Source organism: Neovison vison, chromosome 4 (assembly GCF_020171115.1).
Source record: "Neovison vison isolate M4711 chromosome 4, ASM_NN_V1, whole genome shotgun sequence".
NCBI lineage: Eukaryota > Metazoa > Chordata > Mammalia > Carnivora > Mustelidae > Neogale > Neogale vison.
Genome location: NC_058094.1, coordinates 34,066,861 through 34,085,807, shown reverse-complemented (window position 1 = coordinate 34,085,807; position 18,947 = coordinate 34,066,861). Strand labels below are relative to the sequence as shown.

At 35.1% G+C, this 18,947-nt stretch overlaps 1 protein-coding gene across 33 annotated transcripts in view; it reads left to right on the top strand.

The window, feature by feature from the left end:
* Positions 1 to 18,947, top strand: part of RIMS2 (regulating synaptic membrane exocytosis 2) — a 592,339-nt gene that overhangs the window by 113,942 nt on the left and 459,450 nt on the right. For all 33 annotated transcript variants that reach the window (XM_044245143.1, XM_044245129.1, XM_044245136.1 and 30 more), the window contains one exon: positions 6,862 to 7,072. In XM_044245143.1, coding sequence (XP_044101078.1) covers positions 6,862 to 7,072 — 211 coding nt within the window. The remainder of the gene's footprint in view (positions 1 to 6,861; positions 7,073 to 18,947) is intronic.

Sequence of the window (18,947 nt, the reverse complement as noted above, 5' to 3'; positions counted from 1 at the left end):
TCGAGGTTTTTGAGATGTAATTTATTTACAGTAAAATTCACCCCTTTGAGGGATGTATTTAAGTGAATTCTGAAAAAACATATAGTTATGTATTTACTCCCATAAACAAGACATAGAGCATTTCTTTTACCCCCAAAAGTTCCTGTGTATATTTGTATTTCATTCCCTTGCTCTGCCGCAGTCCCTGGCAACCATTGGTCTGTCCTCATAACTTTGCCTTTTCTAGACTGTCATATAAATGAACTCATATTGTATAGAAGTGGGCAAACTGGCCCATAGACCAAATATGGCCTACTGGCTGTTTTTTTTAAGTGGTGAGTTAAGAATGATTTTTACATTTTAAAATCATAAAAAAAATTAATGATAACATTTTGTGACTGTAAAAATTACATGAAATTAAAATTTTGTGTTTATAAATAGCATTTTGCTGGAACACAGCCATGCTTATTCATTTAGCATGTTGCCAATGGCTGCTTTCTGGATCATACCTTTTATATCCTATTGAAGAAATCCTTGCCTAGTCTATCTAAGAAGTCTTTGTTTAACCCAAGGTCATGATTTCCTGCAGGGTTTTTTTCGAGGAGTTTGAAGGTTTTGATCATTAGATTTAGTTCTGTAATCTGTTGATTGCAGTTATATAATACATTGAGTTAATTTTTGAATAAGGTGTAAAGTATGAATTGAGGTTTATTTTTGTAACACATGGATTTACAATTACTTTTTTTGCATATGAATTTCTCATTGCTTAAAAGATTATTCTTTTTTTTTCTTTTTTCCTTTTTTATTAATATAGAATGTATTATTTGTTTCAGGGGTACAGGTCTGTGAATTATCAGTCTTACACAATTCACAGCACTCACCATAGCACATACCCTCCCCAATATCCATCACTCCATCACCCAGCCACCCTATGCCCCCTGCCCCCCCATAGCTCTCTGTTTGTTTCCTGAGATTAAGAGTCTCTTATGGTTTGTCTACCTCCCTAGTCCCATTTTATTTCATTTTTCCCTCCCTTCCCACCACAAACCCCCACCCTGCCTCTCAAATTCCTCATATCAGAGAGATCATATCATAATTGTCTTTCTCTGATTGACTTATTTCACTTAACATAATACCCTCTGTTCCACCCACATCATTGCAAGTGGCAAGAGTTTGGGTTTTTTGGTGACTGCATAGTATTCCATTGTATATATACCACATCTTTATCCATTCATTTGTTGATGAACATCTAGGTTCTTTCCATCATTTGGCTATTGTGGACATTGCTGCTATAAACACTGAGGTGCATGTGCCACTTTGGATCACTATATTTGTATCTTTAGGGTAAATACCCAGTAGCATCATTGCTGGGTAGTGTGGTAGCTCTATTTTCAACTTTAAAAGATTTTTCTTTCTCCATTAATTTTCTTGACACCTTTAAAAAAAAATTAATGACCATTTAAGTATTGGGCTATTTTGGACTCTATTCTGTTCCATTGTGTATGTGTTTATCCTTTGTTAACACTGTGTTTGACTTGATTACTTCTGTAGCTTTTATAATAAGTCTTAAAATCAGGTGGCATGCTTCCTGCAACTTCTTTTTCAAAATATTTGCCTATTGTAGGAATTTTGCTTTTCCACATAAATTTTAGAGTTAGCTTATCAATTTCTTCAAAAAAATCATGCTGAGTTTTTGATTGAGATAACATTGAATCGAGAGATTCAATAACAGTATAATGTTTCCTCATTGATGAATACGGTATATTTTTTCTGTTACTTAGATCTCCTTTGATTCTTTTAATCAGTATTTTATAGTTTCATATCAATCATTTTATAAGTAATCAATATTTTATAGTATTTTTAAAAACCTGTATATATTTTGTTCAAATTATATCTGAGTGTTTTCTTTCTTCTGTTTTTTGATGCCATTGCAGACTACTTTTTAAAATTTTGATTTCCAATTATGCAATGCTAGTATATAAAAATACAAGTTTTGGGGATATGCTTAGTTTGTATCTTGTGACCTTGCTAAAGCACGTTTATTATAGTAGATTTTTTTGTAGTTTCTTTAGGATTTCATATATAGATAATTATGCCATCTACACACAACTATTTTTCTCCTCCTTTCTAATCTCTATGTTTTCTATTGTTTTAATGCACTAGCTAGGATTTCCAGTTCAATGTTGATTATGGGTAGTGAGAGAGAACTCCTTGCCTTTTTCTTGACTTTAGAGGGAAACCATTAAATCTTTCACAATACAGTATGATATTAGCTGTAGGCTAATTGAGGTGTAGGCTGTTGTAACCCTTATTGCATTCAGAAAGTTTCTATATATTCCTAGTTTGCTGAGTCAAGTGCTTTCTCAGTATTTTTTGACATAATTATACGATTTTTTTCCCCATTAGTCTGTTAATATGGTGATTCATATTGCTTGAATTTAAAATGTGGAAACAACCTTGCATTCCAAGGACAAGCCTGGTACACCTGTTTGTGATGTATTATTCTTAATATATTTCTGGATTTGGCTTGATAATGTTGTGTGAGGATTTTTCATCTTCCCAAGAGGAATATTGGCTATAATTTTCCACTATATATGTATATATTTTTATTTATTTGACAGAGATCACGAGTAGGCAGAGAGACAGGCAGAGAGAGAGGGGGAAGCAGGCTCCCCACTGAGCGGAGAGCCTGATGTGGGGCTCGATCCTAGGACCTTGAGATCATGACCTGAGCCGAAGGCAGAGGCTTTAACCCACTGAGCCACCCAGGCATCCCCCCATTATATTTTTATATGGTTTTGGTATCACAGTAATGCTGGCCTTAGGAAATTAGTAAGGAAGTGGTCCCTTGTTTTCTATTTTCTGGAAGAGATTATGTAAAATTGTGTTATTTCTTCCTTAAATGTTTGGTGGAAATCATCGATAAAACCAGTGAGCATGAGAGGTTTTTTTTTTTTTTTTTTAGGTTTTAAACTAGGAATTAAATTTCTTTAACACGTATGGGACTTGTCAGTCTTTCTGTTTCTTCTTGAGTGAGGTGTGCCAGTTTCAGTCTTTCAAGGAAATAGTATATTTTATTATAGTCTATTTCTTATGTAAGCTACAGAATTTATGAGCAGAGAATTGTTCATAGTTTTCTTTTGTAATCTGTTGCATTTAATTCTGAGTAACTGTGGAGTCTGTAGTGATGTTCCCTCTATCATTCTTGCTCTAGGTAATTCTTATCTTCTTTCCCCCCCTAACTATTTTGTTTGGAGGTTTATTGCTTTTATTGATTTTTTTTTTAAAGAAGCAGTATTTGGTTTCATAGATTTCTTCTATAGTTAAAAAACTTTTTTTTTTAATGCTTTCTTTGGTTTTAATTTTCTCTTTTTTTGGAAATGTATTTGAGACTTTTTTCCTTTTAGTATAATTGTTTATTTTTATGTGTTCAGTTTTCTATATGATACTTTGAAGGAATATCATGCTCCTTCTGCCCAAGAACTTACTTTAAATTCCTATGGTTAATGTCTTCTGACAATAAATTCTTTCAACATTTCTTTGCCTGAGAAGTCTTTATTTTCCTTTTCCTTTTTTTAAAAAGATTTTATTTATTTATTTGACAGAGATCACAAGCAGAGAGGCAGGCAGAGAGAGAGGAAGGGAAGCAGGCTCCCTGCCGAACAGAGAGCCCAATGCAGGGCTCGATCCCAGGACCCTGAAATCATGACCTGAGCCGAAGGCAGAGGCTTTAACCCACTGAGCCACCCAGGTGCCCCTTCCCTTTATTTTTTGAAACATAATTTCATTGCCCATGGGATCTTGGGTTGACAGTTTTATTCTGTCAGTCCTCATAGAGATTTTACTCCAAAGTCATCTAGCTTCCATGGTTTCTGAAAGATGATCTTCTGTAATTTTTGTCATTGGTTCTATACATATAATATATCATTTTCTCTGGCTGCTTTCATAGTTTTCTTTGGGTTTTAGCAGTTTGACTATGATGAGTCTAGGTGTGTGTGGATTTGGTGTTTGTTCTACAAAGGCTTCTTTGAGGTTCATGTATCTGTGATTTGGTAACTTTCATTAATTTTGGAAAGTTCATGGCCATTATACCTTCAAATATTTCCTCTGTTCTGTTTGCTCCTTCTTTTGGGACACCAATTTCACGTGTTAGATCAATTTAGCTCTTGGATGCTCTGTTTTTTTCTTCCCTTCTCCAACTCTTTTTTGTTTGTTTGGATATTTTTTATTGACTTATTTCAAGTTTACTAATTTTTTCCTTAGTTTTTTCAAGTGTATCCCTTAGTCCATCAAAGAAATTATTCATCTCTGATGCCATGTTTTCTATTTCCAGCATTTTCATTGACTCTTATACTTTGTATCTTTCTGCCTCAGTACCCCATCTGTTCATGTTTGTTGTCCCCCTTTTTCTGTGAGTCTTTTACCTTAATAATTATAGTTATTTTCAAGTCTGCCTGATGACTTCAGTAAGTCCATCAATCTTGTCATCTCTGAATCTAATTACATTAATTATTTTATCTCTTGGTGATGGGTTGTTTATTCCTTGCTATTTTCCTCTGAGTCTCATGGTTTTGAATTATATTTATGCCTTAAAGGCATGCCTTTTCTGTCAGACTGTTAGTGTTGGAAATTAAGTCATCATCAGGTCAGAAGTTCAGATAGGTTTGGATTTTGTTGTTGCCATCATTATCTTTAGTGCATCACAGTCTTCAAATTCCTCCCAATTCCTCCAGTAGGCTACTGCTGCATTGTATTTAGGAAGAATGCAGGAGTATCAGAAGTTTTTTTCAGTGTTTTGCTACCCCTTCAGCCATTTCCATCTACTTACTCCATAGAGGCATCTCTCCGTATGCTTTTGCTGCCCCTCCACTCTGCCCCCTGGAGTAAATGATTGATGCTTATTTCTTGATTCTAAGTTTGTGGCAGGGGCAAGGGTGTTTTGTTAAGTTTTCCTGCCCTTCATCGTTGATAGGACCTGTTGATCTGGGCATTATGAATGAGGTTTGCTCAGAGTTCTTGGGCCCTTCTTCCCATAGAAGTAAATCTGCTTTGTATCTCTGATAGGTTTGGGACAGGAATTTCCATCCCTTCCCTAGATATGAAAGGCCTTTGATTTGAGCAAAGGTTGTTGGCTGAAGATGGTTTTCTGTCCCTCTCTCTTGGGCAGAGGTTTTTTTCCCTTTAACCTTTTCCTTAGCTGCAGTAGATGCCTTTGCCCTGGGGATGACAGAATTTCCTTCTCCCTGTGGCTTATAGCTTTGACATTTTTAGGAGAGATGCTCTGGGGAATTGGGCCTGTACTCCAGCAGCCACTAGTTAACTCTTTTACACCTACACATGTGTACCCCTGAAGAGTTGTTTGTTCTTATGCCTTGCTCCCAATCTTGTTCATAAGTGACCAGTAGAGGCCTGCAGAAAAGTGCTTGTGGGTGAAATGTGGTTTTCCTTGAGTCTGGGCCTCTAGCTATTCCAAACTGTATGTTAGCCCAAACTTGGCCTTTTACAATTTGTTAAAATTTTAACCAATTTCCTCTTCCCTGCTTGTAGGGTGGCCCCCCTTTCTCCTCTTCTGCTCTGCCAATGATGAAACAGTGTATTTTGTTTCTCTTTGGAGGGGCTTGCTGCTCTTTGGAGTTCACATTGTTTGCCTTATATCCTCAACTCTCTGATGGGCTCAAGAAAAGTTACGATTTTGTAGATTATTTAGCCTTTTGTCATTTTTAGGTTGGGAGTGACATCATTTACAGCTTTGAAAATCTTTTTTTTTTTTTTTTAAAGATTCTATTTATTCATTTGACAGAGAGAGAGAGAGATCACAAGTAGGCAGAGAGAGAGGAAAAGTGGGCTCCCCGCTGAGCAGAGAGCCTGATGCGGAACTCGATCCCAGAATCCTGAGATTGTGACCTGAGCCAAAGGCAGAGGCTTAACGCACTGAGCCCCCCAGGCACCCTACAGCTTTGAAAATCTTAAGCAGAGTTAATTTAAAACGTTTTAAATTTTCCTTTATGAAGATAATGGAAGTGAAAATTTTTATCACGATTTATTTTTAAAGAGTAAATAATACCTTTTTCTAGGCATCTTTTCCCTCATTTTGGGGGTTTTGTTTTTAAGATAAAAATTGGCTTTTATTTACACAGCCTTATGTGCTAGCCTTCTAATATTTCACAATGTTTTTAAAGCCAGCTAATATCCAGACTGTTGAACAGATTTAAACAATTAGGGAGAGCAGTCATCCAGTGTTTTCCCCTCTGTTTGGATTCTTAAGAGCACTCCAATTGAGAGTTGTCTCAAAGATTTGAAGTTCATACGTTTTGGCTATACTGTGTAAGTCAAATCAGCTCAGTCTAATTCCGAAGCTAAACCTTTGAAAAATAATACTTTAAATATTTTAAGACATATGATTGAAAATATATTACAAATGGGAGATAAAAATTTTACAATTATAACTTAAAGAGCTATCTCTATTCGCATGTATTAATTGGCTCTTAAATTACCATGTATGTCAGAGGGCAGAACTAGTTACAGCACTCTTGTGATGTGCCCTGTAGGATGTTCTTGAATAATCAGAAAATTAAATTTTTTTTTTTTTTAAAGATTTTATTTATCCACTTGGTAGAGAGAGATCACAAGCAGGCAGAGAGGCAGGCAGAGAGAGAGAGAAGGAAGCAGGCTCCCGGCTGAGCAGAGAGCCCGATGCGGGGCTCGATCCCAGTGGGATCATGACCCGAGCCGAAGGCAGCGGCTTAACCCACTGAGCCACCATTTTTATTCTTTATCCTCATTTAATGAAATTTTTGGATACACAATTGTAGATAGATTGTCATAATTACTGTTTTTGAGACCATCAGGGAACCAAATTTTTCTTATCTGCTTTCTCTGCAGAAAACTTCATCAGCAGTTTGAAATGTACAAGGAGCAGGTGAAGAAGATGGGAGAAGAATCACAACAGCAGCAAGAGCAGAAGGGTGATGCCCCAACCTGTGGTATTTGCCACAAAACAAAATTTGCTGATGGATGTGGCCATAACTGTTCATATTGCCAAACAAAGTTCTGTGCTCGTTGTGGAGGTCGAGTGTCATTACGCTCAAACAAGGTACAGAATGAAAATTATACATGATTCTATTATAGCTAAGCTTATAATACAGTTAAGCTAATTGTGAATAAAATAAAGCAGAGAATTGAAATTTATATTCAGGTTAACCAATGAACCAAAAAACCTCTAGTGTCTTTATTTTAGATAAAAGAAATTTTTCATTTTTCTTTTCAGTTGAAGGATTTATCTCATTGTTTCTGTCCTTTAGCTAATGATTTTGTTTAGAATCATAGGATCTTAAGCTTTCAAAGATGATGAAGATAAATTAGAGATCAGTTGGTCTAACTCTTTTATTTTACAGATGCAGAAAAGATATTTAGGGAGACGAAAGGTCCTTCTTAAAGTCCACAACTGATTAATGTTAGAGCAGTGACACTGCTTTTTCCATTACCTATATATAATTTTATAATTTTCTAGACCTACACATCCTTTGACCCCTATTTTCTTTCCTTTCAAAAGAGGCTCTTCCCACCTTAGAGAGTCTGTGTTTTATAATTTTACAGTTTTGAAGTTCTATTATCCTTTATTTTTGTTTTAACATCAATGAAATAAATATTAGACTATGGAATTTAAAGAAGAAATGTTAAGGAGTTGTTTTCTACTAGATTTTTGTAGTTTATCTGTCCACTTTAGGGAATATGTTAATGCTGCTCAAAGAAGGCTTTGCTGAAATCAGCAAAAACAGTATTATAATGTCTTTCTCAATAAATTCTTTAGAATTTGCATTTATTTCCTCTCTAGTATTTTATCCCTCCATTCTTTACGTAGGCAGTTTTAAAATAAGAAGCTGATGTTTGCACATACATTACTAAAACATAATTGTGGGGATTTGTTCTCCTGTGTGATTTCATTTCTCCACATTTTCTCACTGTTTCCTGTTTCTCATTGTTTTGTTTTTCCCAGAATTAATGATTTTCCATTTTATCCCCTTAGTCTTTCCCCCTGGTTTACCTGATTATTTTTCTTTTCCTCGACTATTTCCATTGACTAGAAACTCCAGCACAGTTCTGAATAGAAGCGGTGAGAGCATACATCCCTGTTTTGTTCTTGATCTTAGGGTGGAAGCATTCAGTCCTTCTCTATTAAGTATTATATTAGCTGTTAGTTTTTCACAGATGCTATCTATTCCTAATTTGCTGAGAGATTTTTTTTGGTTTATTTGTTTATTTTTATATCAGGAATATATGCTGAAAATTATCAAACACTTTCCCTCCATCTATGGAACCTAATCATGTTTTTTCCTTCCTTGTTAATGTAGTAATGAACTTCATTGGTTGATTTTGAAATGCTAAACCAACTATATTCCTGGGACAAATCCCATTTGCTTATGATGGTTTAACCCTTTTATCTAATAATGAGTTTGATTTGTTAAAGTTTCATTTATAGTTTTTGCTTCATGAATGTTAGTGTCTGTAGTTTTCCTCTTATAATATGTTTCTTTGATTTTTGGTATCACAATAATGCTGTACTGATAAAATGAGTTGGGAAGTATTTCCCTCTCTTCAGTGTTTTAGGAAAGTTTCTGTAGGATTGGTATTTATCCTTTAATGTTTTATAGATTTTACCAGGAAAGCCATCTGGGCATGATGTTTAATTTTTGCGAAGGTTTTAAAGTATAGTTTCAATTTCTTTTAATAGGTATAGAATTATTCAAGTCATTTATTCTTTCTTGAAGGAGCTTTGGCGTTTTTCAAGGAATTTCTTCAGATCCTCATAAGTTGTAATATTTATTGGCATAAACCTGTTCACAGTATTCCATTATTATTCTTTAATATCTGTAGATTCTGTAGTGATGCTACCTTTTTCATCTCTGATATTGGTAATTTACATCTTCTCTCTTTTTCCTGCTGAATTTGGCTAGAAATCTGTTAATTTTAATGATCTTCTCAAGTAACTAGTTTTTTGTTTCATTGGTTTTCTCAATTGTTGATTTTATCTTTGATCTTTATTATTTCTTTAATTCTGCTGATTTGGGCTTTAATTTTCTCTTTTTCTGGTTTCTTAAGGTGGGAACTGTGGTCTTTGCTTTGAAATGTCTCTCCTTTTCTAATATTGCCATTACATGCTGTCAGTTTCCCCTAAGTACTTCTTTGGTGACAGCCCCCAAATTCTGATATGTTGTCTTTCATTTTCATTCAGTTAAAAATACAAGTTTTCCTTTTCTTCTTTGATACATGAATAATTTAGAAGTATGTTATTTATTTTCCACATACTAGGGGGTTTCCAGAGATCTTTATGGTAATGATTTTTAATTTAGTTCTATTGTGGTCCTAAACATACTTTGAATACTTTGAATCCTTTGAAATGTATTCATAATTATTTTATGGTCAGTATATGGTTTATTTTGGTAAATGTATGTGTACTTGAAAAGGATATGTAGTCATATGTTCTTTAATTTTTTGGTGGTTTTTTTTTTTTAAAGATTTTTATTTATTCATTTAACAGAGAGAGATCACAAGTAGGCAGAGAGAGGAAGGGAAGCAGGCTCCCTGCTGAGCAGAGAGCCCGATGCGGGACTCGATCCCAGGACCCTGAGATCATGACCCGAGCCGAAGGCAGTGGCTTAACCCACTGAGCCACCCAGGCGTTTTTTTTTAAAGATTTTATTTATTTATTTGACTCAGAGAGAGAGAGAGAGATCACAAGTAGGCAGAGAGGCAGGCAGAAAGAGAGAGGGAGAAGCAGGCTTCCTGCTAAGCAGAGAGCTCAATTCGGGGCTTGATCACAGGACCCTAAGATCATGACCTGAGCTGAAGACAGAGGCTTTAACCCACTGAGACACTCAGGTGCCCCTGGTGGAGTGTTTTTAAATGTACTCTAAGTCAAGTTGGTTGATGCAGTTGTTCAAGTCTAGTATATCCTTTTTGATCTTCTGCTTATTTATTTTCTCAATTATTAAGAGAAGGATATTAAAATATACAACTATACTTGAATTAGTCTCCTTCCTTTTGCAGTTCTATGTATTTTTGGTTTTGTTTTATGTATTTTATTAAGTTCTGTTTTTAAATGCTTAAACATTTAGGATTATTACATTTCTATTAATTAATTGACCCCTTTAAAATCATTATACGGCTTCCTTTTTTCCTGGTAATAGTCTTCGCTCTGAAATCCACTTTGTCTAATCTTAATAAAGCCACTCCAACTTTGGTTTACATTTTTCTTTTTTACTGTAGATTAATTTTTGTCTTCATATTTAAAGTATTTTCTTTATAGACAGCATATAGTTGGGCCTTGCTTTCTTATTCAACCTGAAAATCTCTACATTTTAATTGGGGTCTTAGATAATTTATATTTAATATGATTTCTTATATGATTTGTTTGGTTATATCATTTTCCTTTTTTTCTACTTGTACTATCTGTTTTTTATTTTTGTCTTCTTCTTCTTTTAGTCTCCTTTGAATTAGTCAAGCACTTTTTATGATCCTTTAATATTTATTGTAGTGTGAGTCTGCTGATGATGAATAAACTTTTCTGCTGAAAATTTTGCTTTTTTTTTTAAACCTTTTTCTAGGTATAGAATTCTAGATTGAGGGTTGTTTTCTTTCAGTATTTTAAAATGTTGTTTCACTGTTTCCAATTAGACGTGTGATACCATTCTCATCTTTGTTTTTCTGTATATCAATGTTCTTTTTTCTGATTGCCTTTTTTCCCTAAAGATTTATTTATTTATTACTGAGCATGGGGTGGGGGTGGGGAAGAGGGGCAGAGGAGTCAAGCAGACTCCACATTGAGCATAGAGCCATTGTGGGGCTCCATCTCACCATCCTGAGATCATGAGCTAAGCTGAAACCAAGAGTTAAATGCTCAACCAAATGCACCACCCAGGCTCCCCTGTCTAATTGCTTCTTCCTCTTTTTTTTTTTTTTTAAAGATTTTATTTATTTATTTGACAGGCAGAAATCACAAGTAGGCAGAGAGGCAGGCAGAGGGGGTGGGGGAAGCAGGCTCCCTGCCGAGCAGAGAGCCTGATGCGGGGCTTGATCCCAGTACCCTGGTATCATGACCTGAGTCAAAGGCAGAGGCTTAACACACTGAGCCACCCAGGTGCCCTCTCTAATGGCTTTTAAGACAATTCTTTTTATCACTAGTTACATGAAACTTAATTATAATTTTTTTTGTTTATTTTTCTTCATCTTTCTTGTGTTTGTAGCTTTTTTGAGCTTTTTTGATTTGTGAGTTTATAGTTTATGTAGGGTTTTGGAAAATTTTGGCCATTTTTTCAAAAAAATTTTTTTTAATGTGCAATGTATTATTTGTTTCAGGGGAACACATCTGTAATTCATCAGTCTTACATAATACACAGTGCTCACCACACCACATACCAAATATTTTTATTGGGCTTTCTTTTTTCTCTCTTTTCCTTCAGGAACTCCCATTACTCATACATTAATTAGGCTGCTTGAAGTTGTTTTACGGATTACTTATGTTCCTTTCATTAAGCCAAATTTTATTTTTCTCTTTGCTTTTCATTTTAAGTATATTTTATTGTTGTGCTTTTGAGTTTACTCATTTTTTTTTTTTTGCAATATCATATCTGCTTTTTTTTTTCATCTCAGACTTTTTTTTATATATCTAAATTTCAGTTTTGGACTCTTTAAAATGGTCTTCTATGAGCTACATAAGATTTTGTACATACAGAACAAATGCTCTGTAATAACTGTTTTGATGTTCTTTTCTGCTAATTTCAACATCTCTGTCTCAGTTTTTGGTCGGTTTTGATTGATTATTCTCATTATGATATGTGTTTTCCTGACTCTCTCCTGAGTACTTTAACCAATTTTGTATGTGTTTATTCAACGTGAATTAACAGTTTTTCCAGTTTTGGTGGTAGAAATCTCACTGTTTTCTCTAACCCTTCATATGACTTTTTTCACATGCATGCTCACTCATCCTTACCAGCTGAATACTTGAAGGGAATCCCTGCAGATCTATGGGGTTCTCCCTCTGCAGTTTTTGCTTCTGTGGTAAGCTGGCCTGTGAAATGCAGTTGTGCTGGCCTCCTCACAGTGTTTGTTTTCAGTTTGTTCTCTTCACTTGAGGATGTTTGCCAAGTGAACTGCTGCCTGGAAAGTTTCTCAAACTATAAGCTGGGGGCAGTTAGAGAGCTTATCCTGTTTGTTTCTCATATTTTAGCTATCTCTGTGGTTTTTTTTGCCTGATGCCCAGTGTCTTTTTTTTTTTTTTTTAAAGATTTTATTTATTTATTTGACAGATGGAGATCACAAGTAGGCAGAGAAGCAGGCAGAGAGAGAGGAGGAAGCAGGCTCCCAGCTGAGCAGAGAGCCCAATGCGGGTGATGCTCAGTGTCTTGAAAACCACTTCTTCGTATGTTTTCCCACATTATGTTTGATTGCTAGGCAAGTGGAGAAATCTTGTTCTTGCTACTCCATTTAGGCCACAAGTAGAAGTCTCTAATGAATTAGATTATAGGCTTGATTATATATTTTCCAGTTTCTAAGGTATAGTCACTTTATGCTGAGCAAAGTTTTAGTTAGTAAATTAAATACAGTGAAAAATTGGAAATCCCCTTGAAAGTCTGTTTTATTGTAGTCAACTATAGAACTCTGTATGTTGTGGATTAGCCTGATGGATGGTTTGTGGAAGAAAGAAGGAACCGGAAGTAGTATTTCCATTTTTCTTGTATTTTTCTTATATCTGAGGGAAGTATTAGGGGAATGAAACATAAGAAAAAATAATCTAGATTTTAGCTCAAAGAGCATAACTTTGGATTTCTTTATTAGTTTTTCTACATTTTCATTCATAATCTACTTGAGGAGGCATTCCTTTGTATGATATGTATAAAGGTTGTCTATATTCTAAGTGAAAAAAGTATTTTTAATTTCTCTTTTTAAATTGGATCATTGTATGTATGCTTGGTTGCCTTATGTAATAGAAGAGGCTTTTAGTCTCAATAGATGCTGAATACACTTTTTGATTTATCATAGCTCCAAAGATTAAGCTCAGTGAAATTTGTTCAGACTATTTTTACGAAGTAGAATAATGAGAATACAAGTATTTTATAGCTTAAAATTTAATTATAAAGCACTTTAAAATTATTTTAGTAATCTTCTATGAAAATAAGATAAAAGAGTCTTTTGTTTTAATTTTGAGGCTCTTTCATGTGGAGCCATCCTTAACAATTAATTAACTCTTTTGAGGTACATTTATGTTTCAGCAAGAATAAATGTAGTGCAGGATATATGGAAATACCAATACAATATGTTTTTATGAAATATTGCTTTCATTTATTTCCTCTTAAGATGACACCCCCTGTAAATTAAGGCTTTATATTTAGTTCAGATTTAAAAATAATGACTTCATAAGGAAGAAATTATTTTGTAATCATAGAATGGGGATTCTAATAGGGCAGACATGAAAGGTAATTTACAATGAGGATTATTTTAAGCTTCGAAGGATGGCAACATTAATTTTATCCTTCTTTTGCTTTTTGGTGGGAAAAATAGATTACTATTTGCTTAAAAGGTATCTCATTTTGAGAAAGTAAGAAATACACATTTTTCAGAATTATATTAATTTACAAATATAATAGATGGGATTTTTTCTTTACTATAAATTATCAGATTTGAAGCAGAATGAATCATAACTTTTAGAATGATTATAAAAGCAAATGATCATTAAACAAGTCCCCTAAAATATATTAACATACGTTGTTCATTATATCATATGGCTAAGAGTGAAATAATATAGATGTTTCTACTGTATAACCGTGTCATTAAGTATCATTTATATGAATGATTTTAATGATTAATTTTTTAATTGTGCCCTGAGAGATAAACTAATGATTAGAGAATTTCTGCAATCTTTCAGGTAGTTCTTTCTTTTTGAGAAATTTCAACTCACAGGGAGGGCATCTGGGTGGCTCAGTTGGAAGAGCATGCAACTCTTGATCTTGGGTTTGTGAATTCGAGCCCACAACTGGGGGTAGAGATTACTTAAAATAAATAAATAAAATTAAAAAAAAATTCAGGTCACTATGATTATGGGCAAGTCTTTAGCTAGTGTGCTGGTGCAATATACAATCAGTTCCTATATGCCCAAGGCAAGCATATCAGATATGAATTTTCTTTTAAATGTCATAGAAATACTACATACCAGTATATCAGGAAACAGTATAACATTCTCCAGGAAGAGGCTGGCATAAGTTGAGATGAAGAATCTAGTTTTGTTTCTGTCCTGCTGTTGTATAACTTTGGTTTGACATGTCACTTCATGTCTTAGTGCTTCGGTTTCAAAAGCTGTAAAACGAAAACATCAGTTTGTGATTTCTAAGGTCTCTTCTGGGTTCGACATTTTATAATTTTAAAATTTAAAATTTAAAAATTTAATTTAAAAATTAAAAATTTAAAATAGATAACTCACATAATGCTTGAAGACCAGAAAGTATATTCACATAGCCAAATATATTTACTGCTTAAATAATTTTTAGGAAGGAACTGAGAAACTCCATTAATTCTCTTACGTTACTGTATCTGGTACATTGTGCGTTAAGCTTTGGTTTTTATCCCACCCCACATTTATGGAACATGAGAGTGTTGAGGGCATCACAGTTTTAGTAAACTGTGTTCATAGGAATTTGAGAGCTGGGTAGCACCTAGTTATAATTCCAATTATTAGAGTTATTATAACCATATAATTCTAATTATTAGAATTATTATAATTCTATATAATTCTAATTATTAGAATTATATAATTCATAGGACTATCCTTAAGCCAATGACTGCATCAGGTGCATCCTCAATTTTAAGCCTTTAGGCTCAATGATGTAGAAGGTGTGAGAATATTATTTGAAATGGTTGTTGAATTTAAAAGGAAGAATTACTTTCCCTCATTGATGTCAGCCTCCCTAATCGTACAGAATAATATAGGAACTGTGAGAAACAGTCTAACTTACAGAGCCTTAGGACATTTTATACTTCCTCTTGCATATCACCATCATGGGAGGAGGCAAAATCATGTTGCAAATGGAGCGTAAGGTTTACACACTTCACAGCACTCACCAAGAAGTGTGTAAACCTGGCGATTCACAGACCTGTATCCCTGGGGATAAAAATATATATTTATAAAAAATAAAAAAATTTATTTAAAAAAAATGGAGCGTAAGGAAAGACATTTTCAGCGAAGTTTACATGAGCTCATTCCTTCTCCACAGGGCATCTTTTGTAGTTATTTACCTGGTTCCGCCCCCACTTCCATCACCTGTAGAGCATGATTCAGTGTTGGTAATATTACCTAGAAGAGCTAGGAAGCTTACAAAATCTGTTGTAGTTACAGGTTGGGATTGTTTCTCTTCAGGAATCTCTGGATGATTCCATAGGCATTTTATACTCTGAGGTATATGGCAGTAGGCTTGAGAGTGAGGTAGTGTACACTTGCTGTGGAAGGAAGGCTTTCTGGAGAGTAGATGAGTGTGAATAACTTAAAGGACAAAAATTTCCATATGTATCTTTCATTTTTTTTCTTAAAATGGATCTACCAGAGAACATTTCTGTTTTGTGGAATTTTCTTTCTAACTTACTTTTTTATAATTGCTCTTATGCTCTTCAAATCAAACGCCTGTTCCTTAACCCTACCTAATGTGAATCTAGTCTTTATATAATGGATTGCCTCAGGATGTAAGAATTTCTGGGGCACGAAACAAAGTGACAATTCTAGAATGTCTTGTCTTGAGGGAGAGTTCCTTGAGGGCAAAGCAGTTAGAGATTTTGTAAGAAAAATAGAAAGGAGAAGCATTTATTTCTATAAGGCAAGTGGACTTCTGGTGGGACTCTGGTTCCTTATGTCTCTTTTTTAGAATTAGAACTTTGATGTGAGATGACCGTGGTGGTCCATAATGCCACATTTATTTGAATTTAAAAATGAAGTTGGACTCTTTGAGAAAAAAACAAAAAACAAAAAACACATATTTGTCTAATGGTTTCTCAACGTGGCCTGGTTTTCCAAATAGGATATGTAGTAGGCATTTTCCACATAATGAATGAGGTAAACCTGCAGCTCCAGGATTTGATAAAAATGTAATTGAAACATACCTACAATATACAACATATCTGAAAATGCATCCTTTCTAACTATTTAACCTTAAAATGTAAATATTATCCTAAAAATGTGTGAGGGGTACATGGTTTTTAGGAGTTTATTTTGGAGAAAAGAAAAAATATATTTAGACTACCGATATATTACAGGTGCATAGGTATTCTTGATGAATGGCATATTGTTAACCAATACTTGGTTAATGTGTATTTGAAAGCTTGCTATCTACTGCTGTCTACTTGCTCCTAATCACATGGGGAGAAAGAAAGAATCCTGCTCAGTACCTAATATCTTCATCAATAAATGAAGTAAGCTCCTTGTCCGTGGATAAGATGAGCACCAGGTTCAATAGATTTTACTTAGCTTGTATGGGGAAGATTAATAATAGCATCTGCAATGAATTCTAATCATAAAAGTGAACTATATGGTAGTTTAATAGATAAAGAAATTCAGGATATCACCAAAACTGCAACATAGCATAGTTAAAAAGACACTAGGTAGGGGAACAAAGGGAAGGGAATACAGACAATATGAGAGAGGAGGGTTAGAAATAGTTATGAATTCCTCTATTTTTTTAAGGTAAAATACATAGTAAATCTCACCCAATTCTTTTTCAAGCAATCCCAAGAAAATATTTAGCTTTAAACATAAACAAAAGAATAAATGAGCTCTTATCTGAAACAATATTTTTTTTTTTAATTTCAAGTAAAAAATAATCCTGATCCATAAAAAGAAAAAGCATCAGGGGTCACAAAGGAACATTTCGAGGTGACAGATATGTCTGTTAACTTCATTGTGGTGATGGGTTCATGGATGTATTCATATGTTTAAACTCTTAAAGTTGTATATGCAAATATATGTTTTTTTTTTGTATATCTAAATAAATCAAAGTGTGACCCAATTGGAAAAAATGAAAGGATGTAAGATTCTTCTTTTGAAGAATCTCTGTCTTTTTAATTCCCTTTCAATGAATATATTAGAATAGCACTAAATCTTACTTTTCAGAACCGGCTGTGTATTTTATATCACTGGAACAACCCCTAGATCTATTCCTTCTGTAACTTTCAAATTTTGAACACCACCACTATCTATTTTGTCACCTAAACCAAAAAACCAGGAATACTTTCAGGTCTCTCTGTCACCCATCTTTACTCACAATATTTGGAGATGATCATTTCCTCATTACCTTTATGAACTACTAACTGCGGTCTTATTTGGGCTTTTCTTTCGCCTGGACTAATGTCAGTTTCCTCATGGGTCTCTCTGCTCTTGTCTCGATTCCTCGTTCGCATACTTCACATATTGCTATTGCGATATTTGTAAAATGCAAATCTGATTATTTTACCTTCTGCTTAAAACCTATTTAATGACGACTCATTTTTTTTTTAAGATTTTTTTCTTTATTTATCTGACAGAGATCACAAGTAGGCAGAGAGGCAGGCAGAGAGAGAGGAGGAAGCAGGCTCCCTGCAGAGCAGAGAGCCCGATGCGGGGCTCGATCCCAGGATCCTGGGATCATGACCTGAGCCGAAGGCAGCGGCTTAACCCACTAAGCCACCCAGGCGCCCCTCATTTTTTTGATGGCTCATGAAGTCATCATGACTCCTGGAGTTTCTAATGGCGTAAAGTGTCCTCTGATTCGTACCCTGCCTAACTCAAGGCATGCGCTTCACTCCATTCTGTAAGCCCCAGTCAAACTACACTATTTGTATTTATCTCTTATGCTTTTGCTTACCCTGCCACTTTAATCTGAATTATAGCTCTGCTTTCCCCTAGACCCTGCTCCTACCCATGACTCTTATCCATCTGATGAACATTTACTCTTTTTTCCTGGATTTAAGCATCATCTCCCCATGATGCTTTCTTTGGGTAACTCATGTCCATTTTGTGCTGCCATGGATGCTGAACACTTCTAATCTAGTACTCTTTATATTTTACTATTAAGTGACTCTATTTCTCTCGGTCCCCTCATTTACTGTTAATTTATCATCTTATTCTGGAAGAGGCATTGTCTTTTTTTTTTTTTTTTTTTGAGGCATTGTCTTTTGATCCAGCTCCTTGCTGCCGCTCAGCACCGCGACAATGCTTTTTTGAAGATGGCAGTGCAAACTTGCAAACCAATGAGTAAAAAAGATAAACTGTATAAGCACTATGTAATTGTGGCTATTCTTGGAAGAAGGGATTAGACTTTCCAGAGAAAATGGAGTAATATTGTATTGGTGTGAGAGGTGGTTTAGGATGGGTTATAAAAGGTAGGCAAGAAGAGAGAGATGTGATAGTAATTTAACTATGGAAAGTATATTGCATTGATATAGAGGAAGGGATCTATCTTTTTGGCAATACAGAGAACAAAGCAGTAGGAGAAAGACTGACTAGAGATTTTATTGATTTATTTGAGGGTGAGAGAGTGAGTGAGAGAGAGCATGCGAGCAGGGGGAGGAGCAGAGGGGGAGGGAAAAGAAGGGGGAAAGAATCTCAAGCAGACTCTGTGCTGGGAATGCAGAGCCCAGTGTAGGGCTTAGCCCTGAGATCATGACCTGAGCCGAAATCAAGACCCCGATGCTTAACCGACAGAGCCACCCAGGCACCCTGTGATTGAATATCTAGAGGAGGAGTCTGAGGGAAACTGACATTTGATTGGCAGGTGACGGGGGAACTAATAATGGAAAGTTATATAACGAATAGTCACTGACAGAGGCACCTGGGTGGCTCAGTGGGTTAAAGCCTCTGCCTTCGGCTCAGGTCGTGATGCCAGGGTTCTGGGATGGAGCCCTGCATCAGGCTCTCTGCTCAGCAGTGATCCCGCATCCCCCCCCCCCTTTCTGTC